At 37.6% G+C, this 27040-nt stretch overlaps 1 protein-coding gene across 5 annotated transcripts in view; it reads right to left on the reverse strand.

Moving 5' to 3' along the window:
• The window catches only part of PHF8 (PHD finger protein 8), a 188980-nt gene that overhangs the window by 103511 nt on the left and 58429 nt on the right, over positions 1-27040 (reverse strand). For all 5 annotated transcript variants that reach the window (XM_071213375.1, XM_071213376.1, XM_058291465.2 and 2 more), the window contains exons 7-8: positions 26809-26995; positions 24778-24940 (exon numbers count right to left, since the gene is read on the reverse strand). In XM_071213375.1, the coding sequence (XP_071069476.1) occupies positions 24778-24940; positions 26809-26995 (350 nt within the window). The remainder of the gene's footprint in view (positions 1-24777; positions 24941-26808; positions 26996-27040) is intronic.

Genomic DNA, 27040 nt, shown 5'->3' on the forward strand with positions numbered 1-27040 from the left:
TTGCTGAGCTGGCTCTCCACGGTGCTTGTGGGCCAGGCGGCACTCCATGGCACCCAGGCCAGCACCTCTTTACAGCGTGCAGGCGAGTCTGCCTGCACAAGGAGGCCCCAGGATGCAAACCCAGGGTCTCCCATATGGTTGACAAGAGCCCAACCAATTGAGCCACAGCTACTTCCCTCATTGTAGTTTTGATTTGCATTTCCCTAATCATTAGTGATGGTGAACATCTTTTTCATGTGTTTTTTGGCCATTTGTATTTCTTCTTTGGACAAATGTCTATTCAAGTCATTTGCCAATTTCATACATACAAGACAACAGATCTTACAGTGATGATAAACATAATGCCAATTTTTTAAAAAAATTATTTTTTAATTATTTGTAATTCTTTTTAATTTTTTGTATTTTGTCATTTTTAAAACTATCATTATTTCACTTTCTTATTTTATTCGATTATATTGTTGCCTTCATTTTTCAAGAAGTTTCAGATCATAGAAGGGTTACACCTGTGGCAGGGGAGGATCATTGGTGCAGGGTGTCAGCGATGGGGGATGCATGGGAGGAGGTTTACCTGGAGCATATCTATAAGGCATATGAAAGAGTTCAAGTGTTCATGGGGCACTGTCACAGTGGATGGATACCCACACAATAACCAAAAGAATATCCAATTCCTATCCTGGGAAGTTCTGCCACATTCTCTGATGGGACAGCAAGAGGCTTCAAAGTGAGTTGGGAGGTAATTCCAGAGGAAATGCTTATGCATGTCTCAGCAGCATCTCATTGACTGCCACAGTAAATACTGTCTCAAATAGCAGGGCTCCAGAGAGCTCTGAAGACCTCCAGACATATAGGGAGGGCTGACAGCTCAGGAGTTTGGCACTCTGCCTGTGGGCCCTACTTTGGAATTTATGCACCCCAGTGTGACAGAGTTGGACTCAGTTGTGGTTTCCCTACACATGGCTCTTCTATCCCTAATATTTGAACCTATAATTAGTACTAAGTTGATAGGTCTATGTCCAAGAGACATAAATCTTTGGCATAGAAATATGCATCAGGCTCTGAATCTCAAAAAGAGGTGCAACACCTACTCTCCAGTTCATTGGACTCACCCAAGACAACTAACAAGGAAATGATGGACAATGATCATCCCAAGGAACACAGAAAGTCTACAACTGCAAGCAAGATAATCCCATCCATCTGTCCCATGGGATTTAAGCCCCCTCTCAGAGGCAGAGTGGGTATCACCATCCCTGAATCCACAGGACTGTGGAATGAACGATGGACTGGAGTAGACCTACTCTTATTCTACTATGGACTTCTTGTGATCCTAGCATTGGAAGAATTTTTATCATTGATGTGGAGGCAGTGACCACCAGAGGTTCTGAGGGGAGGGAAAGGGGGGACATAGGTGTAATATGGGGGCATTTTCAGAACACTGGAATTGTCCTGAATGATGTTGCAATGACAGATATAGGCAATTATATATCTTGTCATAACTTAAAAATTGTGCAGGAGGGTTTAGTGGCAATGCTCCAATATGTGTTCATCAATTGTAACAAATATACCACTAGAAAAATACATGAATTAAAAAAATTAAAAATGTGATTGATTTGTTGAGCTCTTATATTTCTTGTAGCATCAGTATAGGTTGTTTCTGCATTTCTACAAATTTGTCCTTTTCTTCAATTTGTCTAGTTTGTTGGCATACACTTTGTCATATTCTCTTATGATTCTTTTTACTTCTGCGGGGTCAGTCATAACTTCGTCTCTTTCATTTATGATGGTATTTATTTGTATTTTCTCTCTCTTTTTGTTAGTCTAGCTACGGGTTTGTCAATTTTATTATCTTCTCCAAGAACCAGCTTTTGCTTTTGTTGACTTTCTCTACTTTTTTGTTGTTGTTGTTCTCAATTTCATTTATTTCTGCTCTAATCTTTATTATTTCTTTCCTTCTACTTGTTTTGGGATTGATTTGCTATTCTTTTTCTAGTTTCTACAGTTATTCAGTTAAATCTTTGAGTTTAGCTCTTTCTTCTTTTTTAATATAGCCATTTAGGGCTATAAATTTCCCTCAAGACTGCCTTCGCTGTATCCCATAATTTTATTTTATTTTTCCCATAAGCTTAGATGTGTTGTGTTCTCATTTTCATTTGTCTCAATGTATTTATTGATTTCACTTACAATTTCTTCTTTGACCCACTTATTTTTTAGGAGTATGTTGTTCAGTGTCCACACATTTGCGAATTTACCGTTCTCCTATTATTTTCAGTTTCATTCCATTATGATCTGAAAAAGGGCTCTGTATAATTTTGATCCTTTTATATCTATTGAGAGCTGCATTGTGCCCTAACACATGGCCTATCCTGGAGAAAGATTCATGTGCACTTGAGAAGAATATATAACCTGTTGAGTTTGGATGCAATGCTCTGTATATGTCTGTTAGATCTAACTCATTTATCATATTGTTCAACTTCTCTGTTTCATTGTTGACATCCTGCTTGTTGTTCTATCTAATGACCTGAGTGGTATGTTGAAGTCTCAAACATTTATTGTAGAGATGTCTATTTCTCCCTTCAGTTATGCCAGAGTTTGTCTCACATATTTTGGGGCACCATGGTTAGGTGCATAGATATTTATGACTGTTACATCTTCCTGGTGGATTGTATATTTTATTAATATGTAATGGTCTTCTGAGTTTCTTATAACTTTTTTGCATTTATAGTCTGTTTTGTCTGATATTGGTATAGTTACTCCTGCTCTTTTTTAGTTAATATTTGCATGGAGTATCTTGTTCCAACCTTTCACTTTCTACCGTATTGTATACCTGGGTCCAAGGTGAGTCTCCTGTAAGCAGCATATGGATGGCTCATGTTTTTTTATCCATTGTCAGCCTCTATCTTTGGATTAGTGAGTTTAATCAATTCACATTCAATGATATTACTGTAAATGCATTATTTATTTCCATTTTTTAATTTTCATGTCCTATATTTTCATCTGTCTTTTTACTCTTTTGGTTATCCTTTTTGCTATTCTCTCTTCTCTACTCTCCTCACCCTCTCTCATCTTTTTCTTTCAGGCTCTAAGGCTTTCTTTAATATTTCCTGCAAAAAGTGGATTCTTTCTTATGAACTCTTAGTTTCTGTTTTTTTAGTAATTATTTTATACTCAGCTTCATATTTGAAGGACATTTTGCTGGATAAATTCTTGGCTGGAGTTTTTCTCTTTTATTATCCTAATTGTGTCATACTTACTGCTGTCTTCTTGTCTCCATGGTTTCTGATAAGAAATCTACACTTCCTGGGTCTTACTGAACATCCCTTGTATGTGATGATTTGCTTCTTGCTTGCTACTCTAAAAATTTTCTCTTCATCTTTGATACTTGGCAGTTTACATAGTATATGACTTGGAGTAGATCTATTCAGATTTATTCTGATTAGGGTATGGCGTGCTTCTTAGACATGTAAGTTCATTTCTTTTGGGAGAATTGGGAAATTTTCAACTATTATATTCCCAAATACTCTTTCTGCCCTTTTTCCCTTCTTCTCTCCTGGATCTCCCATGACACGTATGTTGTTGGGTTTTGTGTTTCAACTCCCTGAGCCCCTGCATAATTTTTTCCATTCTTTTCTCTCTCTCTTCTTTTCTCTCTTCAATTTCAGCTTTTTTGTCTTTTGTATCATGTATTCTTGCTTCTATCATTTTGAGTCTGCTGTTGTATGCCTCTAAAGTGTTTCTGATCTCATCTATTGTATCTTTTGTTCTCATCAACTGTTACTATTCAATTCAGGATTTCAAATTCTTTGTGCTAACACAATGTCATCTTGATGTCATTTATCTCTTTATCCATATTGTCTTTCAACTTATTGATTTGATTTTGGAAACATGCATGCATCTCATTAATTAGTTGTCTCAAATCCTGCATCTATCTGGGGCTTTTGATATATTCCTTTTCGTGGGTCACGTCTTACATTTTCTTAGTATGGCATGTAATTTTTTGCCGATGTCTAGGCATCTAATTAGGATGGTAGTTTATTCAGATGCTCAATTTCTTTCTCTTCCATAGGGATTTAGTGGCGGGAGGCTGCGTGTTATCGCTGCTCTTTGATTCTTGGTTCACCTGGATCATTAGGATTATCCCTGTTAGTTACTCAAAACTGGGTTCTGGGCAACATCCTAGGATTTGGGGAGGGAGGCTATAAAGGCCAGAAATTAAGTCTGTATTCCTTATTTTCAGTTTTCACACATGCACTTCCATAGTCTGCCAGCAGATGGTGCTCTTTGGCAGCCCTCTCAGTTGAATGCCTGGTCACAGTATGTGTGCTCCAAAAATACTGTATTAATGTGACAGAGGTTCCCACCTGGAGGCTAAGAACCTTGTAATTCAAACTTCCTCAGAGACAGTTCTCCAGCCTTCTCTGGTAGCCCCCTCCCTTTTCCTAGGTAGGAAATAATTCCACTCCCCTCTGAGTCCTCAAAAACCAGTCCCAGTTAGTAGAGGAGATTGGGAGGGTCAGATCTCTTCAGTCCCTTGCTGGCTCTCAGGGCAAACAATGGCACAGCCTCACCCAGTCTGGAAGGGCTGGTGAGACACAGCAGACCAAATTTGTGGGTCAAAAGCTGAGTCAGTCTTAGGCTGTGTATCTCTTTCTCCCCTTTCCTGGGGTGGTGGATCCCGAGGCCCCTTTGTCTGTAGCTAGCTCAGAAGCCTGAGAATTCTAAAGTGTCTTTAGTGTGGGGAAGGGTACTGGCAGCAGCACTGGTTTTGACTCAGTTCTGCTATAGCAATTCCCCTCCTTTGTCTCTCTCTCCTCTGGGCAGTGTCCAGCCTTCGCCTGGTATCCCAAACCCTGGAAGATCTTTTTCCTGGCCATTGCAGCCTGTCCTCAAGCTATTTTTCTGGAGGAGAAGAGAATCCCATATCTTTCTAGCCCACCATCTTCCTGGAAGTCCTACTCAATTTTTAAGAGTATAAAGGGGACCCAAGTCCAAATAGTTTGCAACCCATTGCTCTATACCAATCTTAGCCCCTCAAATCTGTCCTCCACATTCAATCCCAAGTGATATAAAATACAAATCTTCCCATATCATTATCTGCTCAAAACCTTTCAATGAAATGTCTATCTAAAGGAGACCAGATAAACTGTGGTATATTTATACAATGCAATACTAGAAAGCAAGTAAAAGGAACGGACTACAATTACATATATCAACATGGATCTCACAATTACATTGTTGAGAAGAACACATCCAATATGAATCCATTTATATAGCATTTAATGACGTAGAAAACAATACTATATATTGCTCAGTGAGGCATATGTATGTAAGAAAAGGATAAAAATGTACGAAAAGGATAAAAATGTACAAAAATGATAAACCCCAACTTCAGGACAATGTTTACCTCTGAAAGGGAAGTATGGGAATGGAATTAAGGAGGAGTAACACAGGATGTTCAAAACTATTTTAATATTTTATATTTTAGTTAAGTAGTGAACACAAGTGTTCATTATATTGTTCTCCATGTTTTGCTACATTTGAAATATTTCATGAGAAATCAAATAAACTTTCAATGGTCCCCAATTGCCTCTGGAGTAAATTCAAGTACATTGGCGGGACAAAGTTTAAGCTTTAGAATTCATAAACTGCCTACACAGCCTTGCTTTGCTTATGGCCTTATGTCATAAATATCTTTCCTGACTTACTTTTCTTGGTTAGTCCCTACTCACCCTCCAGGTGTCATCCTTACAGGAAGATTTTCATGAAATCCTGGATAGCCTAAGTGCTCTGCTCTATGCTTTCACAACTTCTGGTGAACACTTCTATTATGAGTATTAAAACATTATACTTAAATGGCCTATTTATCTTTTGTCCCCAGCCTAGCCCAATGCTGGGGCACACAGTTGACACTCAGTGTTTGCAGAATTAAGCAGACCACACCCAGTTTGTAGGCATTTTTACCATGATATAAATTAATCTCATTGGACCTCTGGCAGGCAAATTTAATTCACTAAATTTGCAATTACTAAGTCCCCAGTATAGACAAGGCATTATGTTAGACACAGCGAAGGATTCAAAGAAGGGCAAATAAATGCCCAGGAGTGGAAAACAAATAAGAGAGAAAAGCAGATTGGTGAGGTCTGGGGTGGGGAAGTAACTTGCTGTACATTTATTAAACATTCTATAAAACAAACATAATTAAATCAATATGATGTAATTAAATCAATATGATATTGATATATCATATTGACAAACAGACCCGTGCAACAAAATACAAAATCCATGTGGAAACAATGGGTGGTGGTTCAATTCAGTGGGAAAAGGATGGATTATTTAACAAATGGTACTAGAATAAATAGCTGTCAAACTGGAAAAAAAAACTTTTCTTCCATCTCACACTACATTAAAAAATGAATTCTGGATGGAGTAGAAAGTTAAAGGTAAGAAAAAAGACAATTCAAAGATCTTGCAAGAAAAACCATAGGGACAGAACAAATCAGGGGTGGCCATGCATTAGTGGAGGGGAAAGGGGTTTGATTACAAAGAGGTAGTAAAAGGGAGTTCTTTGAGGCATTGGAATTGTTCTATACTCTGATAGTGCTGGCAGTTACAAGAATATATACACGTGTTAAAATTCATAGGACCGTACACCAAGAAAGTGAACTCTACTGTATATGAATTTAAAATCATAATAATTTTAAAATCTTGCAAGATAATCTAAGAGACTACATGTATAAAATTTAAGGATGAAAGAGACATTCCAACCTAAAAACAGGAGACCAAGAAACTGAAAAACACAATCAAGACTGTATAAAAATAATAAACTTTGGTATGGCATAACATAAACAAAGCCAACAAATAATATGGGAGAAATATTTGTTACACAGATAACAAAAGGTTAATATGACTACTACACAAAGAATTCTTATAAATGGGCATTAAAAAAACAAAAAATGGGCAAAGAATATGAATACACAATTCACAGAAGAGCTAATCTAAATGGCTAACAAACAAAAATATACTCAAATTTAGTAGCAGTCAGGGAGGTGTAAAGTAAAGTGATGGTTATCATTTCATACATAGCAGGCTAACAAAAAATAAAAGGAGTTGAAACATCAATTGCTGGTGAGGATACATGGAAAACTGCACATTAATACACCGCTGCTAAAAGTACAAAGTATCACAGCAGCTTTTGTAAAGCCTACTGAATACTCCATTAAAATTTAAAATATACATACCTGATTTCTGCTTCTGAAAAGATGGCATACAGTTATTTTTCCCTATTCTTCCTGTTAAGCACGATAAAAAATTCTAGACATTATATATTTTTTAAAAATAAGGTGGAGTAAATAAGACAGAACACCTAGGCACCTGGGGACCCAAGGATCCAAAGAAGGACATACTGTTGAGTTCCCTTGGGTGATTTTTTGTTTTGGGTTTTTTTGTTTTGTTTTGTTTTACTTTATATATCTTAAACTTGATGCTAGAGAATCCAGCAACCCGGGAATGCCAACAGGGGCAGGCTAAAAATATTTTTAAAAAGGTTCTCTCACCAAAGAATCAAGAAAGGAGCAGCCTGGCCAGATACACACACACACTCACACACACACACACACTGAGACAAAAACCACTCTACCCCATTCAAACACCATAGAAAAAACTACAGCCTCACCATTCCAGCACCAAAAAAGGGTGAATGGGGAGCCTAGACTTCCACGCTCATTAAGCTGTAATGAGGTACCCCAAACTCCCTGCAGAGGTGGTATCAGAGAAAGCAGTTAGGAGCCAAGACTTTCATCCCTTCCAGGATATAACAATGACTTTCCACCATGGTGTCAGTGGAGACTGTGCAGGGAGCCCAGACTCTCACCCACCTGCTGGTAATGACACACTCCTCCCACTCCCCATTGGGACGGTGAAAGAAAAGCCCTGGTAGAGTCAGCACCTTCATCACCACTCAAAAGTAACAAGTCTCCAAGCAATTAAGCACCTCCCTCCCACATTGGAGGTCCTGGGTTCGGTTTCCATGCTCCTTCTGAGGAAACAAGTAAGACGAACAGACACAGCAAGTGCAAACAACAAATGGGTGGGGAGAAATAAATAAGTAAAATAAATCTTTAAAGACTATATCCTATGGTGTCAGTGGAAGCCACACAGGAAACAGTAATGAATCAACCCTGTCCTTCACAGACAGGGTAGTATCAAGAAAGGCTTAATGGGGAGCCTGGATTCCTACTTCAGCCCAGCAATAAGGTAGAATAACACCTCTCCCTTGGGTGTCAAGAGACACTAAGTAGAGAACCTGAACTTCCTGTTTTGGGTTGAATTGTGTCCTCAAAAAAAGACATGTTGAGGTCCTAACCCCTAGTACCTCAGAATGTGATCTTATTTGCAGAATTGCTACAGATGGAATTAGTTAAATTAACAAGAAGTCATGGTCAAATATGGGAGGCCCCTAATCCTGTATAACTGGTGTCCTAGGAAGAGGAGAAGAGAGACACAGGGAAGACCACCACGTGATGACTGAAGAAGTACGGTAGCTACAAGCCAAAGAAGGCCAAGGATTGCCAGCAAACACCAGAAACCAGAAGAAGCAAGGACGGATTCTCCCCTCCTGATTTTCAGAGAGTGGATGGCCCTGCTGATGCCCTAATTTTGGGTTTCAAGTCTCCAGAATTGTGAGACAATAAATTTCTATTGTTTTAAGCACCAAGTTTGTGGTAATTTGTTATAGAAGCCCTAGGAAACTAAAGCATAAGCATACCTGAAAATAGCAAGGCAGCACATCCATTCCTCTGCCAGACCAGTGTTAGAAAACATGTTAAACAGAATATTTAAATATAAGAATCCAGTGACTCATAACACAATATCCAAAATGTTCTAAAAGAATTTTAAAGGGTCATAAAAATGCTTCAATGAGGAATTATGAGCATGTTTGATGCAAAGAAATAGAAATTCTCACCAAAGAAACAAACTATCAACAAAGAGAAAAATGATACAAAGAAAAAAATGAGAAAAATAGCTAGAAGACAGGCTGAAACAGCCTAAAAAATATATTCTAAGGTTTAGGAGACCAGGTGAAGGAGGGACACCGCCATGAGAAGAGAGGGACAAAGGAGGGAAATCGCGACTACAGTTATGTAAGTTGAAACCAGCCTCTGCTGCTACTGGCACCATCCCCCAACTAGTTGTCCTAAATGATATTGCAGGGACAGATGCTGGGCATTATATATCCTGCCATAACCCACTGAATGGACTGGGGGAGAGTGTAAACTACAATGTAAACTATAACCTATTTGGTGCAGTAGTGCTCCAAAATGTAGTCACCAAATGCATTGAATGTGCCACATAATGAAAGAGGTTGCTGATGTGGGAGGAGTGAGGTGGGAGGGTGGGAGGTGGGGTATGTGGGAACCTCTTATATTTTTTAATTTAACACTTTTCGTGATTTATGTATCTTTTTAAAAAAAAAAAACAATTTAATTTTAAAAAAAGAAAGAAAAAGAAAAGACACTTTAGAATCTAGGCCTTTGTCTAGGCCTACAGACAAAGGGGGGCCTCAGGGATCTACCACTCCAGGAAAGGGGACAGAAAGGGACACAGCCTAAAGCTGACTCAACTTCTGACCCACGAGTTAGGTCTGCTGTGTCCCAGGAGCCCTTCCAGGCCAGGTGGGACCACACACTGGTTTGACCTGGGAGGAAGGGAAGGACAGGAGAAATCCGACGCTCGCAACCTCCCTCTCTTCTAGCTGGGACTAATTGTTGAGGACCCTCCAGGGAAGGGGAGAGACAGGGATACAGCCTAAGGCTGACTCAATTTTGACTCACAAATTTGGTCTGCTGTGTCCCAGGAGCCTTTCCAGGCCAGGTGGGGCTGCACCATTATTTGCCTAAGGAGCTGGAAAGGGGCTAAAGATACACAACCCTCCTAATCTCCTCATCTACTAACAGGGACTGATTGTTGAGGACTCAGAGGGTAACGGAAATATTTCCAACCTCAGAAAAGGAAGGGGACTGCCAGAGAAGGCTGGAAAACTGTCTCAGACAGAGTTTGAATTACAGTGTTCACAGCCTCCAGACAAGAAACCCTATCATACTGATCCTTTCTGTGTGGCAACAAACACACTCTGACCAGGCAATGAACTGAGAGCTGCCCAAAGAGTGCCATCTACTGGCAGACCAAGGAAGTGCACCCAAGAAATTTAATAGTAAGTAGAAGTATTTTCTGGCCTATATGTCCACCCTCCCCAAGGTCCTAGGAAGTGACTCTACAACCACTTACTGGGTCCAGTGCCAAGTTTTGAGCACCAGCAGGCCAATCCTAACAATCTGGGTCAAGCCAAGAAACAAAAGGGCAGTGGTAACACACAGCCTCCTGCCATTAAATCCCTACAAAAGAGAAAAAATTGAGCATCTAAATAAACTACATCCTAAACAGATGCCTAGATATCTGCAAAAAATTACAAGCCATACTAAGGAACTAGAAGACAGAACCTATGAAAAGGAATAGATCAAAGTCACAGATGAGATGCAGAATTTGAGAGAACTAATCACCAAGATGCACACAAATTTCCAAAATCAAATTAATGAGTTCAAAGACAGTATGGTTAAAGAGATAAATGATATCAAGAAGACACTGAGTGAGTGCAAACAAGAATTTGAAGTCCTGAACAGAAAAGTAACAGTGCTTATGGAAATGAAAGTCACAAGAGGAGAAATCAAAAACACATTTGAGGGAAGCGGACTTGGCCCAATGGATAGGGTGTCCGCCTACCACATGGGAGGTCTGCAGTTCAAACCCCGGGCCTCCTTGACCTATGTGGAGCTGATGCACGCAAGGAGTGTTATGCCACACGGGGTGTCCCCTGCATAGGGGAGCCCCACACACAAGGAGTGTACCCCGTAAGGAGAGGCACCCAACACAAAAGAAAGTGCAGCCTGCCCAAGAATGGCGCTGCACACATGGAGAGCTGACACAACAAGATGTTGCAACAAAAAGAAACACAGATTCCCAGTGACACTGATAAGGATAGAAGCGGTCACAGAAGAACACACAGCAAATGGACACAGAGAGTATACAACTGGGGGGGGAGGGGGAGAGACATAAATTTTAAAAAGTCTTTTAAAAAAAATACATTTGAGGCATACAACAGCAGGCTCGAAATGACAGAAGAAAGAATAAGTGATTCTGAAGAAAGAACAGTTAAAATTGAAGAGAGAAAATAAAAGAGAGAAAAAAATGAATGGAAAATATCAAGGAGGGGCTCAGAGAGTTGAATGACAACACAAAACACAACAACATATGTATCATGGGAGTTCCAAAAGGAGAAGAGAAGGGAAAGGGGCAGAAAGATCATTTGAGGAAATCATGGCTAAAAATTTCCCAACTCTCATGAAAGAAATGAACTTACATTTCCAAGAAGCATACCGTACCCCAATTGGAATAAATCTGAATAGACCTACTCCAAGACACATACTACTCACAATGTCAAATGTCAAAGATAAAGAGAAAATACTCACAGCCACAAGGGAGAAGCAAACCATCATGTACAAGGGATGTCCATAATACTTAGCACAGATTTCTCTTCAGAAATCATGGAGGCTAGAAGACAGTGGTATGATACAATTAGGAAACTGAAAGAGAAAAACTGCCACCTGAGAATTCTTTATCCAGCAAAAATTGTCCTTCAAATATGAAGATGAGTATAAAATATTCACAAACAGAAACTAAGCAAGGTTGCAAAAAAGAATCACCTTTGCAGGAAATACTAAAGGAAGCCCTAGAACCTGTAAGAAAAAGCCAGGAGAGACAGGCTTGGAGGAGAGTATAGAAGTAAATATAGCAGAAAGGATAACCAGAAGAGTAAAGAGACAGACAAAAATAAGGTATGACATATGAAAACCACAGAATAAAATGGAGGAAGTAAATAGTGCATTTACAGTACTATCAATGAATGTGAATGGACTAAACTCCCCAATCAAAAGAAACAGGCTGACACAATAGATTAAAAAACATAAGCCATCCATGTGCTGCTTACAAGAAACTCACCTTAGACCCGGGGATACAAACAGGCTGAATGTGAAAGGTTGGAAAAAGATATTTCATGCAAAGAGTAACCAGAAAAGAAGAGGGGTAGGTACACTAATATTAGACAAAACAGACTTTAATTTAAAAAAATTATAAGAGATACAGAAGGCCATTATATATTAATAAAAGGGACAATCCACCAGGAAGATATAACAGTCATAAACATCTATGCATCTAACCAGGGTGCCCCAAAATACATGAGACAAACTCTGGGGAAACTAAAGGGAGAAAAAGACATCTCTATAATAATCACTGGAGACTTGAACACCCCACTCACATCATTAGATAGAACAACTAGACAAAAAATTAACAATGAAACAGAGAAGTTGAACAATATGATAAACTAGTTATACCTAACAGACATATATAGAACATTGCATCCAAACTCGGCGGGTTATACATTTTTTTCAACTGTCCATGGATCTTTCTCCAGGATAGACCACATATTATGGCACAATGTAGCTCTCAATAAATATAAAATGATTGAAATTATACAAAGCACCTTCTCAGATAACAATGGAATGAAACTGAAAATCAGTAACAGACAGAAAAAGAGTAAATTCACAAATGTGTGGAGGCTGAACAATACACTCTTAAAAAATCAGTGGGATAAAGAAAAAATTGCTGGAGGTGGACTTGGCCCAGTGGTTAGGGTGTCCATCTACCACATGGGAGGTCCACAGTTCAAACCCCAGCCCTCCTTGACCTGTGTGGAGCTGGCCCATGTGCAGTGCTGATGCGCACAAGGAGTGCCGTGCCACGCAGGGGTGTCCCCTGCGTAGGGGAGCCCCACGCACAAGGAGTGCGCCCTGTAAGGAGAGCCGCCCAGCACGAAAGAAAGTGCAGCCTGCCCAGGAATGGCGCCGCACACATGGAGAGAGGACACAACAAAGATGACACAACAAAAAGAAACAGAGATTCCCGAGCTGCTGACAATAACAGAAGCGGACAAAGAAGACGCAGCAAATAGAGAACAGACAACTGGGGTGGGGGGTGGGGAAGGGGAGGGAAATTAATAAATAAATCTTTTAAAAAAATAAAAAGAAGAAATTTCAAGTGTAATCAGTAAATACATTGAGACAAATGAAAATGAGAACACAACGCATCAAAACATATGGGATACAATGAAGGCAGTCTTGAAAGGGAAATGTATAGCCCTAAAGGCCTATATCAAAAAAGAAGAAAGAGCTAAAATCAAAGATTTAACTGAACAACTAGAGACACTAGAAAAAGAACAGCAAACCAATCAAAAAGCAAACAGAAGGAAATAATAAAGATTAGAGAAGAAATAAATGAAATTGAGAACAAAAAATCAATAAAGAAAATCAACAACACCAAAAGTTGGTTCTTTGAGAAGATCAACAAAATTGACAAACCCATAGGCTAGACTAAGAAAAAAAGAGAGAAGATGCAAATAAATACAATCAGAAATGAAAGGGGGCAAGTTTCAATTGACCCCACAGAAAAAGAATCATAAGAGGATATTATGAGAAACTGTATGCCAACAAACTAGACAACCCAGATGAAATGGAGATATTCCTAGAAATGCACAATTAATCTACACAGACACTACAAGAAATACAAGACTTAACAAACCAATCACATTTAAGGAGATTGAATTTATCCTCAAAAATCTCCCAGCAAAGAAAAGTTCAGGACCTGATGGCTTTACAGGTGAATTCCACCAAGCATTTTGAAAGAAATAATATCAATTCTGTTGAAACTCTTCCAAAAAACTTGAAGAGGAAGGAAAATTACCCAAAATATTTCATAAAGCCAACATTACACTAATACCAAAGCCAAATAAAGATACAAGAAAAGAAAATTACAGACCAATATCTTTAATTAACATAGATGTAAAAATTCTCAACAAAATACTTGCAAATCAAATTCAACAGCATATCAAGACTTATAAATCATGACCAAGTGGGATTTATTCCTGGTATGCAAGGATGGGTCAACATAAGAAAATCAATCAACATAATACACCACATTAACAAATTGAAGAAAAAAAACAAACATGATCATCTCAAGCAATGCAGAAAAGGCATTCGACAAAATCCAGCATCCTTTTTTGATAAAAACAAGTCAAAAGATAGGAAGAGAAGGAAAATTCCTCAATATGATAAAATGCATATATGAAAAACCCATAGCCAACATCATACTCAATGTGGAAGGGTTGAAAGCTTTCCCTCTAATATCAGGAACAAGACAAGGATGCCCACTGTTACTAATGTTATTCAATATTGTACTAGAAGTTCTAGCCAGGACAATTAGACAAGAAAAAAAAATTAAAGGCATCCAAATAGGAAAAGTGCAAGTAAAATTCTCAGTTTGTGGATGACATGATCCTGAACTTAGAAAATCCTGAAGTATTCACGACAAAGCTACCTCAGCTAATAAATGAGTTCAGCAAAGTGGCAGGATACAAGATCAACACGCAAAAATCAGTAATGTTTTTGTATACTAGTACTGAACAATCTGAGGATGAAATCAGTGAAAATTCCATTTATAATAACAACAAAAAGACTCAAATACCTAGGAATCAATTTAACCAAACATGTACAGGACCTATATGCAGAAAACTGCAAAACAATGTTAAAAGAAATTTTAAAAGACCTACACAAATGGAAAGATATTCTGTGTTCATGGATTGGAAGAATAAATATGGTGAAGATGTCAATCTTACCCAAAATGATTTATAGATTCAATGCAATACCAATCAAAATCCCAACAGCTTACTTTACAAAACTAGAAAAGGCAATTACCAAATTCATTTGGAATGGAAAATGCATACAAAGAGCCCAAAGCATTCTAAAAAGATGAGCGAGTGGCAGAAATTTCACTGCCTGACCTTGAAACATATTACAAAGCTACAGTGGTCAAAACAGCATGGTACTGGCATAAAGAGAGACACATCAGTCAGTGGAATAGAATTGAGAATCCAGAAATAAACCCTCACCTATACAGGCAACTAGCTTTTGACAAACCTACCAAGTCAATGTTAAAGGGACAAAACAGTCTCTTCAACAAATGGTGCTGGGACAAGAAGATACCTATAACCAAAAGAATGAAAGTGGGTTCCTATCTCACTCTTTATACAGGAATCAACTCAAAATGGTCAAAGACCTAAATATAAAAGCCGGGACCATAAAACTACTAGAAGAAAATGTAGGGAAACATCTTCAAGACCTTATAGTAGGTGCTGGTTTCTTGCACCCTACACCCAAAGCATGTGAAACAAAAGAAAAATTAGAAAAATGTGACCTCCTCAAAATTAAACACTTTTGCACCTTACAGGACTTTGCCATAAGGGTGAAAAGGCAGCCGACTCAATGGGAAGAAAATATTTAGAAATCAAATATCCAATAAGGGTTTAATATTTTAACATCCAGGATATATAAAGAGATGTTACAACTCAACAAAAAAAAAGACAAATGACCCAATTAAAAAGTGGGCAAAAGACTTGAATAGACAGACATTTGTCCAAAGAAGAAATACAAATGGCAAAAAAAACACATGAAGAAATGCTCAATATCACTAATGATTAGGAAATACAAATCCAAACTACAATGAGATATCATTTCACACCTATCAGAATGGCCAGTATTAAAAACACAGAGATCATAGAAGAGGTGGCATTGGATTGGGAAAAGTGGACATAATGGACAAAGGGTATGGGGAAAGGCAGGAAGAGATGAGAGGTGGAGGAGTCTTCGGGACATGGAGCTGCCCTGGATGGTGCTTCAGAGGTAATCACCGGACATTGTAAATCCTCACAGGGCCTACATGATAGAATAGAGGAGAGTATGGGCCATGATGTGAACCAATGTATATGAGGTGCAGAGGTGCCCAAAGATGTACTTACCAAATCCAATGGATGTGTCATGATGATGGGAACGAGCGTTGTTGGGGGGGGGGAGAGGGGGGGTGGGGGGGTGGGGTTGAATGGGACCTCACATATATATTTTTAATGTAATATTATTACAAAGTCAATAAAAAATAAAAAAATTTAAAAAAAAAAAAAAAAAAAAAAACACAGAGACCTACCAGTGTTAAAGAGGATGTGGAGAGATAGGAACACTTACTCAGTGTTGGTGGGAATGCAGAATGGTACAGCCACTGTGGAGGATTGTTTGGCAATTCCTAAAGAAGTTAAAATAGAATTGTCACATGACCCTGCAATACCACTAGTGGGTATATACTAAGAAGAACTGAGAGGAGTGACACGAACAGACATCTGCGCACTGATGTTCATACTGACATTATTCACAATTACAAAAAGTTGGAAACAATCCAGGTGTCCATGAACAGATGAATGGATAAACATTTGGCCTATTCACACAATGGACTATTATGCAGCTGTAAGTAGAAATGAAGTTGTAAAGCATATGACAACATGGATTAACCTGGAGGACATTATGTGGAGTGAAGCAAGCCAGAAGCAAAAGGCCAAATACTGTATGATTGCATTACTATGAATCAAATATTTTGTGTAACACATTGTAAGTATTGTATGATTAAAAAAAAATTTATAGCTATCCAGTACATTTAACTGAGAAATGTATGTGTTTATTCAACTGTGTTATTTTTTTAGTTTTTAATTGTTTATATTTTCAATTATTAAATGCACAATAAATAAAAAAGTAAATTTCCAGGGTTCGCTAAGCACTTTGGGACAAAAAAAAAAAAGAAAAAATGGAAATTTTACAACTGAAAAGTACAACATCTGAAATAAAGAACTCAACAGATGGACAACAGAAATTGAAGACAGAACAATATAAGTTACCCAACCTGAAGAACAGAGACAAAATCAGCTGAGAGAAAAATGAATTCAGAGATCTGTGGGACTATAACAACATATGTAATATTTTTGCAATCAGAGACCCAGAAGAAGGGAAGTTAGAATGTGAGGCTGTAAAAGTAGTCAAAGGAATAATGGCTGAAAATTTCCTAAATGCGGAAAAAGACTAACACCTACCTATTCAAGAAAGTGAATGAACCCAAAACAGTATAAACTCAAAATAAACCCATGCCATGAAACATGAAAGTCCAACTGCAGAAAACAAAAGAAAGAAAAAATGGTGAAAGCAGTGATAACCCATTTTCTACGGGGGGGGGGGGGGGGAGACAATTTGAATGATAGTCAAAATCTCATCAGAAAGAATGGAGTCCAGAAGTAAGTGGCACAACATTTTTCAAATGCTGAAAGAACTATCAACCCAGAATTCCATATCCAGTGAAAAAATCCTTCAGGAATGAAGAGGAAATCAAGGCATTCTCAGATAAACGAAAATCAAGAGAATTTATTACCAGTGTATCTACACTAAAAAAAGACTAAAGGAAGCTCACTAAGTGAAAGGGAATGATAAAAGAAGGAATCTTCGAATATGGGAAAGAACAATAACAGAAGAATAAAAATATAGACAGCAACCCAGGCATTGAAGGACAAATACTACATGACCTCAATGATATGAAATAAGTAAACCAAGCTGCCTCAGAGAGCTAGAGACTGGATGATAGGCTTAAAGGAAATTGGGGGCTAGAGGAAGGATGTAAACTGACACCTACATGGGTGAAATCTATAAGCTAGAGGTAAGTATTTGTACAAGGAATGGATAAAATGGGGGAATAGGGTTACCTTTGGGTGGGGCTTTGCGGGCTTGAGGGGGGCTAGGGATGGGTAATATTGCCCAAGAAATAGGGGGGAGGGTGGGGTAACATACAAACATAGGAGATTGTCAGGTATTTCGTTGAGAGTGTAATGTTGAGAAAACTTTTTCAAAAATATAATAAGGAAGGTGACCTGTTTAAGATGCTTAAAGGGGATAATCTGATGCAGGACAGGCTCCTAGGGAGTATGTGAACGCTCATTTTGCCGTAGTGGGTTATATCATTGGATGGAGACCCATATAATGAGAGTGAAGGTATACCCACATCCTGGGGAGGATTGATGTTCTCAAATAGAGGGAATTGCATCTCTTGAGAGAAATGGTGGCTCCCAGTGCATTAGGGCAGTTGAGCATGTCAAGCCCTCAACACTGCTGCAAGTATCTCTGAACATGGCCCTTCAAGCAATGAAGACTGACTGTCACCGTGGGCCCTAAGGAAAGTGGGAAAGAGGTATGGAATAGATGGAACCAATGTAACTGTGTGGGCAATAGAAGTATTCCACAAGATTATGCAAGGATGGATATAAGACATGTTAAATTACACCAAAAATATATAGGGACTGATAGGCTAAAATGTAAATCATAATGTAAAACATAAGATAACTAAAAATTTAGAAAACTGTGTAGTCTAAACTATAAACCACAATGTAAACACAAATGTTACCTTGTTTGAAAGCTATTGTCTCAATATCTGTATATCAGTTTCAGTAAATATAGTATGAATATGTAAAAAGATTACTGCTCTGGAAGGGAAAAGGGTTTTATGTTGGATATGTGGGAGTACTGTATATTGTATATATGAATTACTGTGATCTAAAACTTTTGTGAAGATAAGCTTAATAATTAGGAAAAAAAGAAAAAGAAAAAGAAAAAAAAGGACAGACACTGAGGAAAAGACAGAAGTAGTTGCCTTGCCAGTTTGCATACAGGGCAACACTTATTGCAGTGATGGAAGGCAAAACATCAAAAACAAAGCTTTTGCATTTTTTAATTTTTGGAAAACCCCAATTTATTTTTACCTTAATTTTTCTAAATTAATATGTATTCTATATCTGACCTTTAAACTCATCACTATATTCCATTTTACTATTAATGGAACCTAGCAATATATTGGGCTTCACTTTTGAAGAAGTTTTGGATCACAGAGAGGATCAACAATGGCAGGGGAGGAATACTGGTGTGGGATGTTATTGACAGGGGACACATGGTTGGCAGGGTGTTCTCCATGGCATATACCCAGGGTACATAAAAATGTTTGGATATTTTCATAGTGGATACAATTAAAAACAACAACTGAGGGAGTGCTGAGTTCCTAGCCAGGGGAGCTCTGTCACAGTCCCTAAAGGAACAGCAACAATCCCCCAAGTGCAACAGCAAAGACCAAAAAAGAAGGAAGGTCCAACAATGAGCCCTTGATACTAATGACTATGCTTGTGAGCCTGTGCACCTGAAATAAGAACAAGGCCTAGAGCTGCAGGGTGCCTAAGAGTACCACCTGAGAGCCTCCATGTTGCTCAAATGTGGTCAGTCTCGAAGCCAAACTCAGCATGTAAATGTGTTTCCTTCCCCCCAGTGTGGGACATGACTCCCGGGGATGAGCCTCCGTGGCGCCAAGGGATTACTACCAAGCACCAGCTGATGATGTAACTAGAAAATGACCTTGAATAAAAGGGTCAATGCGGACCAGCAGAATATCTCTGTGTACATATACTACCAGGAGTTAAAAATGCTTTTTGACCTGAATAAAAGGGGGAAATGGAAAGGACAAATGAGTTTATATGGCTATGAGTCTCCAAAAAGAGCCAGGAGGTTATCAGAGGGGTTACCCTTATGCACACCTCAGCAGAGTCCCAGAGACAGATAAAGTAGATACAACCCCAGGTACTGGTTCTTCTGAGGGCTACAGAGACCCACAGGTTCTATGGTCATGGCAGATGGAGTTCAGTGCCATGTCAGTTGGCCCTACTTTGGAGTTTGTGTTTCTGTGTGATGGAGCTGGACTCAGATGTGATCTTTGTCCACAAGTTTCTCCTGTTACTTTTACCAGAACTGTAGTTGGTACTGGGTTTTAATGTATACCCAGGGGACCTGAATCTCTGGACTGACCATGTGATAGGCAGGCCCTGAGCCTCAACAGACTTGCAACTCCTACACTCTGGTTTCTTGGATTTACCCCACTCAGCTAACATGGAGGTGAGGAGGGTCAACCACCACAACAGGGAGCCAAGAGTGCCTACAACTGAAAGCAGGAGGATTGCATCCAGCATCCATGTGGAATCTAAGACCCCTCTTCATATATATGTGGAGTGGATACAACCATTCTAAGGTCTACAGGATGGGGGAATAGAGTATGGATAAGAGTGGACTTACTGATATTCTATTCATGAACTATTGTGATTAGTAATTGAAGAAAATGTGGCATTGGTGTGGAGAAAGTGGCCATGGTGGCTGCTTAGGGTAGGAAGTGGGAGGAAGAGATGTGCTGTGGGGGCGTTTTCGGGACTTGGAGTTGTCCTGGGTGGTGCTGCAGGGACAGTTACCGGACATTGTATGTCCTCCCGTAGCCCACTGGGTGGACTGTGGGAGAGTGTGGGCTGTGATGTGAACCACTGACCATGAGGTGCAGCGGTGCTCAGAGATGTATTCACCAAATGCAATGAAAGTCTCATGATGATGGAGGAGATTGTTGTTATGGGGGGAGAAGTAGGGTGAGGGGATGGGGATATATGGGGACCTCATATTTTTTTATATGTAAATATGTAAATATGTAAAAAAAATAAAGACAAAAAAAGGAAAAAAATATATAGGCAAATACAGCATACTGTCCTTCTCTTGAGTTTTCTAAATTATGTTTGATGGTTCAAGTAAAAATTATAAAATGGTATGGTGTGATGGGATTCTCAATGAATGTAGAGGAAATATTTAAGACAAATATTTTATAAACAAGAAGGGAAAAAGGATGTAAACAGAAGAATGGTTTCAACAATTCCCTCAAACTGGTAAAATATCAACACCAGTAGACTGTGATAAGGTATGTATGTATAATATAATGACTAGTGCAACCACTTAAAAACCTATACACAATCAAAACCTAAAATTCATATATTAAATCAAGGGGCCGAGAATAGCCAAAAAAGTTGAAAAAGAGACAAAGTTGGAGGACTGATACTTCTCCATTTCAAAACTTTCTACAAGGCTATAATAATTGAGACAGTGTGGTATTATGATTAGGATATATAGAACAATAGAATAGAATTGAAAGTCCAGAACTAAACCCATACATCATGGTCAATTGGTTTTTGACAAGGGTGCGCAAACAATCCAACGGGGGAAAGAATAATCTTTTTAGAGATATTTTTTTGGATACTTCATTTTACTTTAACCCTTTCTTATGCATAGATGTTAATTAAAATAATCCATCTGGGTGAATAATGATTTAGCATGACAACTGTTGAAAAAGATTTTGAGTTTTTCTACCTCATAAAATTATGAGTTGGCGTATTGTTATCTGCTATAATTCATTCCAATAAGATGTGAGGAATTCCCAAGTAGGAATTTTATTACCCAGAAAGAATGTATGGCCTAAACAGAAATTAAATAACGAATAATTTATTTCATTCTTAGAAATTATGTCCAATAGTTAAGAGCTATAATATAAAAATTACTTTATAATTTCTATTATATTAGAATTATTATTTACATTTACAAACGCTTGTTGCTGTACTATTTATTTCTTATAAATGATTATATTAAATCTAACTGGGCCTGGCACTGTCTTTTAAAATTTGTAATTTCGTTCAATCTATTTTTCTATTTATTTTACAATTTTACAATAAAGGTCTTTTTAACAGCTAAAAAAAAGTCATTGATTATATACTTTGGATAGATCATATGGTATGTGAATATAGCTCAATAAAACTGCTTAACAACCAAATAAATAATTGTGCAAGAATAGACAGAAATAGTAGCTATGGACTGCAGGGGAAACAGATTGAGAGAGGAGGAATTTCCTTGTTTGTCTGTTTTTTTGTTTATTATTATTATTTTTGAAATAATGAAAATGATTTAATAATGTTTGAAGTGATGAATGCACAACTATGTGATTATATCAAATACCATTGACTGTACACTTGGATAAATTGTATGCTTTATTAATATGTAATAATAAAATTGATTTGTTTAAGAAAATCGGGTGGGTTGGGGGAAAAATACACCAAATGTAAGATATAGACTATAGTTAGTAGTAATATTTTGACGATGCTCTTGCATAGTCTGTAACAAATATATCACAACAATGCAAGGTGTTGGTGGAGAGGTGATGTATGGGACCCCCATATGTTATTCATGTTTATTTTGTAAGTTCACAATTTTTATTATTCACTTATTGTTTATGTATGTTCACGCATGAATGATACATTTCAATAAAAAAGTTTTTAAAAAATAGGACTTGTAAAACTGGATAGCCACATGCAAAAGAATGAAATTGGGCCCTTCCCTCACACCATATATAAAAATAAACTTGAAATGGATGAAAGATCTAAATGTAAGAGCTAAAGTTTTAAAACTCTTAGAAGTAAACATAGGTATAAATCTTTATAACCTTAGATTAGACAGTCTCTTAGACATATCAACAAAAGCACAATCAAGCAAAGTAAAATAGATAAGTTGAACTTTATCAAATTCAATAACTTCTGTATTTCATACAGCAATATCAAGAAAGTGAAAAGACAACCCCAAGAATGGGAAAAAAATATTTCCCAAATCACATGTCTGAGAAAGGTCCAAGTGAGGATATAAGAACTTAGAACCCTCAGATATCGCTGGTGGAAATGTAAAATGGTGTAACTACTTTGGAAAACAGTTTGGCCGTTGAGAAAACATTAAACATGGAGTAACCATATGACCCAGCAATTCTACTCTTAGGTATATACTCAAGAGAAGTGAAAATATATGTCTGCACAAAAACTTACACATGAATGTTCATAGCTGCATTATTCATAATAGCCAAAACATGGAAACAACCCAAATGTCTATCAACTGACTAACAAATAAAGAAACCTTGGTATATACATAAAATGGACCATTATTCAGCCATAAAAAGGAATGAAGTAATGATATATGGTACATATGGATGAACATTGAAAAAATATACTAAGTGAAAGAAGCCAGACGCAAAGGATCACATATTATATGATTCCATCTATATGAAATATCCAGAATAGGTAAATTTATAGAAACAGAAAGCAGACTGGTGGTTGCCAGGGGATTCAGGAAGGAAGAATGCGAAGTAACTGCTAATGGATAAGGGGTTTTATTTTGGGGTGATAAAGATGTTTTGCAACTTGATAGAGGTGGTCATTGAACAACATTATAAATGCACTAAATGCCACTGATTTGTTCACTTTAAAATGGTTAATTTTATGATATTGAATTTCCCCTCAAATTAAAAAAAGCTGAAAAAAACCTCCAAATACCCATTAACCTAGCCATTCCATTCAGGGAATGTTTCCCATAAAAGTAAAAGTACAACACTTAAGACATACGTATGAGGATGATTCTTGCAGAATTGATCATATTGGTAAACACACACATACAAATTGACGACAAAGTTAATACCTACCAATCAGAATATGACTGAATAAACTGTGGAATGTTCATACATGAAATATCAGGCAGTCATTAGAAGGACTGCATTAAAATTGTACCAGCTGACTTTAGAAAGCTTTTTGTGAAATATTGCTGAGAAAAGCAAGATGCAGAAAAATCTGTATAATATGGTTCCATATTTGTAAAAGGATGACTCAAAAATTCTATTTATGTAAAACATAAATAATTAGATTTTATCTATATAAAAACTTATAAATGTATGGATATTTGCACAAAACAATTAAATGTCAAAAAGATAGAAGAATATAACACAAACCATACCCTCAATTAGCTTATCACAGTCAATACAGACATGTACACAACTAAAAGAAAAGGCAGGCTGCAAGTTCTGTCATCAAATAGCAAGTGCCACAGGAAAGGAGAGAACAAAGGAATAATGCTGTGATATCAGCAAGTTATCTTTTCTTCTCTAGTGGTAACCTGTAGAAAAAACTAGAAAACTAGATCTCTCTGGGAGAGATCTGTGCTTCAAAGGCATAGGAGGAAAAAGGATAGAGCTGGGAAAATGTAAAGAAACTAACACTGAGTTCCTGCTAGAGACTCTGGTGAGTACCTTCCCGTGCATTACTGTATTTAAACTACTGTTTTTCTCTATGCTAAGACACTGCATATTGCAAAAAGCACACCACTAATTTAATAGCATGTCCTTGGGGGAAAAAACAACAAAAGTACATTAAACATGCATACCAACTGGTACAAACCAATTACAGAAATGTGTGAAATGTGAAACCTGTGTTTTTAAAGAAAGGAAATACAATAATGGCTCTTTCATATAGGGATGAACTCCATTTTAGAAATTAGGAAATAAACGACAGGGGTTGGTCAACATGCCCAAAGCCCAAAATCGACCAGTGAGTAAAATAATCTGGCTCAGTGGTCCTCCAATGGAGACAACTGGGGAGACTTTTTCAAAATATAAACACTGAAATGCCACCTCAGACCTAAGAATTCATAATTTCTAGAATTGATGCTTAGGCATGTATTATTTAGGAAAAAATCCTCCATCCCAGATCACTCTGCTTTGTAGCCTGGACTGCCAGTCTTCCACTCACTATCCCTAGAGTCACAGAGCTCATAGTCCTATGCCTCTGTTCACCAACTTGACATAAGCCTAGTGCAAAGGAGTCCATCAGCCGCCTCCTAGACCTTCCCACCTACAGCCTCCCCAAATGATCACACTGCCTACTGGCTACCACATCAATCTTCTTGAAGTTCTGTTCTGACCTTCAACTAATATAAAAGAGATATCCCACATAATCATTAACACATTATGGGGAGAGGTTGGCTCTGGTGCCACAAGCTCCCCTTCTTCTTCTCACCCTCCTAAACCCAACCAGAAGGGGCTAGGGAAGACCTGTAGGAATGAAAAGTGTCTGTCCTTGCTTCACGGAACACTTGTAGCACTTGTCCACCTGGTCGCCAAAGAACATCTCATTCTGATTAGAGGAGCTGCTCCAGCACTCAAAGAGAGTTAGGTTGGCATTGGTTGGGCGAATCAGGTAGAAGATCTTCTCACCCTGAAACAAAAAGATGTTAAAGTTCCAAAAATACCAAGGGTTTCCAGAAAAGTCTTCCGGCGGGGCTCTAAAGTTCTATTCTCTCTCCCATGCCCCAAGACCATGGTAGTATGCTAAAATTGTTTCCCAAACCCATTCAAGAACCTTTTTATGTGGATTGGGAAAACTTCAAAAGGTCCTTTTGAACTTGGAAGTTTCTATAAATCAGTGCATAAGAGACAAAAACATTTTGGAATGGGCATTTCAAACAAAATTGTTCAAATTAGGACAAATGTATAAGGGCTCCTATTTTAGATGCAATGCCAAATGAAAAATGGCTCCTATAGATGAGAAGATCAATACTATTAGCCTTGGGAGAATTTAAGGCCACATTACTGATGAGAAGAAACTTGAATATGCCTTTAAATGCCATTTACAGATAGTGTTCCTTCTCATACCTATAATCAGAGGTAATAAAAGTTTAAGAGTTCAATAATTGCCCAAGGACTTTTTGGAAAATTATGTTAGGTGACTACTTGTTGGAAGAACATTTTATTTTCTAATTGTATTTTGCCTAGATAAGCAAATGATAATACATAGATAGATAATACAGTGAAAAAGAAAAAAAAAGCCACAATAGCTTAGTTTGACCAATACTTCATAAGACATTTCAATGTAGAAAAGAAACAACACTAGAACTATAACGTGTACAACTGAAGAGATTTGAATCAGATTAGATATTATTAGTATATCAGTGTTGATTTCCTGATTTGATTACTATGGTCCATAATAATATGCCCTTGTTTTTAGGAACTACACACTGAATTATTTAGAGTTAAAGGAACATGATATATGAAACTACTCTCAAATGTTTCAGGAAAAAAGTATATATATTATGTACATACAATTTTTGATATATACATATATATTACCATTTTAATATTTTGCTTTAAAGAGAAAGGATATAATAAAATGGTACTTTTGGTAATCTGGGTGAAGAAGACACAGGAATTCTTCCTATTATTTTTGCAACTTTTCTATACAAATGAAATTATTGAAAAACAAAAAAATTAATTCTAACATTTGCATAATAGCACCTTCACTTATGTGCTCCAATTTCTTCATGAAAAAACAATGGAAACAACTAGTTCAAGATTTGTGATCATTTTTTAAGAGTTACATCCAAGTTCTCTGTTCTTTCCTTAGCATTTCTGATAAGAAAGCTAAATACTATGAAGAATGATAAAAATCAATCAAAATTATTTAAGAAATTTGTTTTCTGGACCTCAAAATCCTTTATAGTCATTGATAGTCAATACACTAATTACAAAATTAAATTCCTTTTTAGTGTGGATCACTAAAAAGAAAGCTTTCTATACGAAGCCTGACACTTAAAAAACTTCTCATAAATGTTCTATATTGATTGTGGTGGTAGTTAAGTAACTATATACAATTGTCAAAACTCATCAAATTGTACACTTAAATGGGTGAAGTTTATGATATATAAATTATACCTCAGTAAAGCTGGGTGGTAGAAGAAGTTTCTCATAACATTTCTAGGAATTTCTGAAGTAAATGAGAACATTTCCATACATGATGATAGAAGTATAAATTGGCTCAATTAAGAAAATAATAGGGAAACCCTTAGATACCTACTAGTTTTCAAAATTTTTTTTTATTAGGAATCAAAACTGCAAAGTAGAGAGACAGGCCATCACTGGTGTATATGGTATATCCATCTAACAAACAACCCAGATAGTTATGTGGAAATGTCACCTATATACAATCTGGGATATCAGTAGAGCTCAGCAATCTGTTTTGTGCTGCCACCCAACACAAACAGAGAGGCCCAAGGTCTACCTGCTTCCAGAAGCCACATCCATTCCTACCTTAAGCACATGGTACCAGACTGAGGTGCCGCCAAAGTCAATGTGAAAGTCTGTATAACTATCCCGCACACTCATGAGGCAGTACTTCTGCACATTGGGCCTCTCAAACACACAATCCTCAGGCCATAAGTTCTCCACCCATGACAGCTTCCGAACAATCCTGGGTGTCTCCACAAGGTTAGAAAGCCTAGCAAGGAAGGGGTAGAGAGCAGAAATCAGCTGACGGAGGTAT

Source organism: Dasypus novemcinctus, chromosome X (genome assembly GCF_030445035.2).
Source record: "Dasypus novemcinctus isolate mDasNov1 chromosome X, mDasNov1.1.hap2, whole genome shotgun sequence".
In the NCBI taxonomy this organism is placed as follows: Eukaryota; Metazoa; Chordata; class Mammalia; order Cingulata; family Dasypodidae; genus Dasypus; species Dasypus novemcinctus.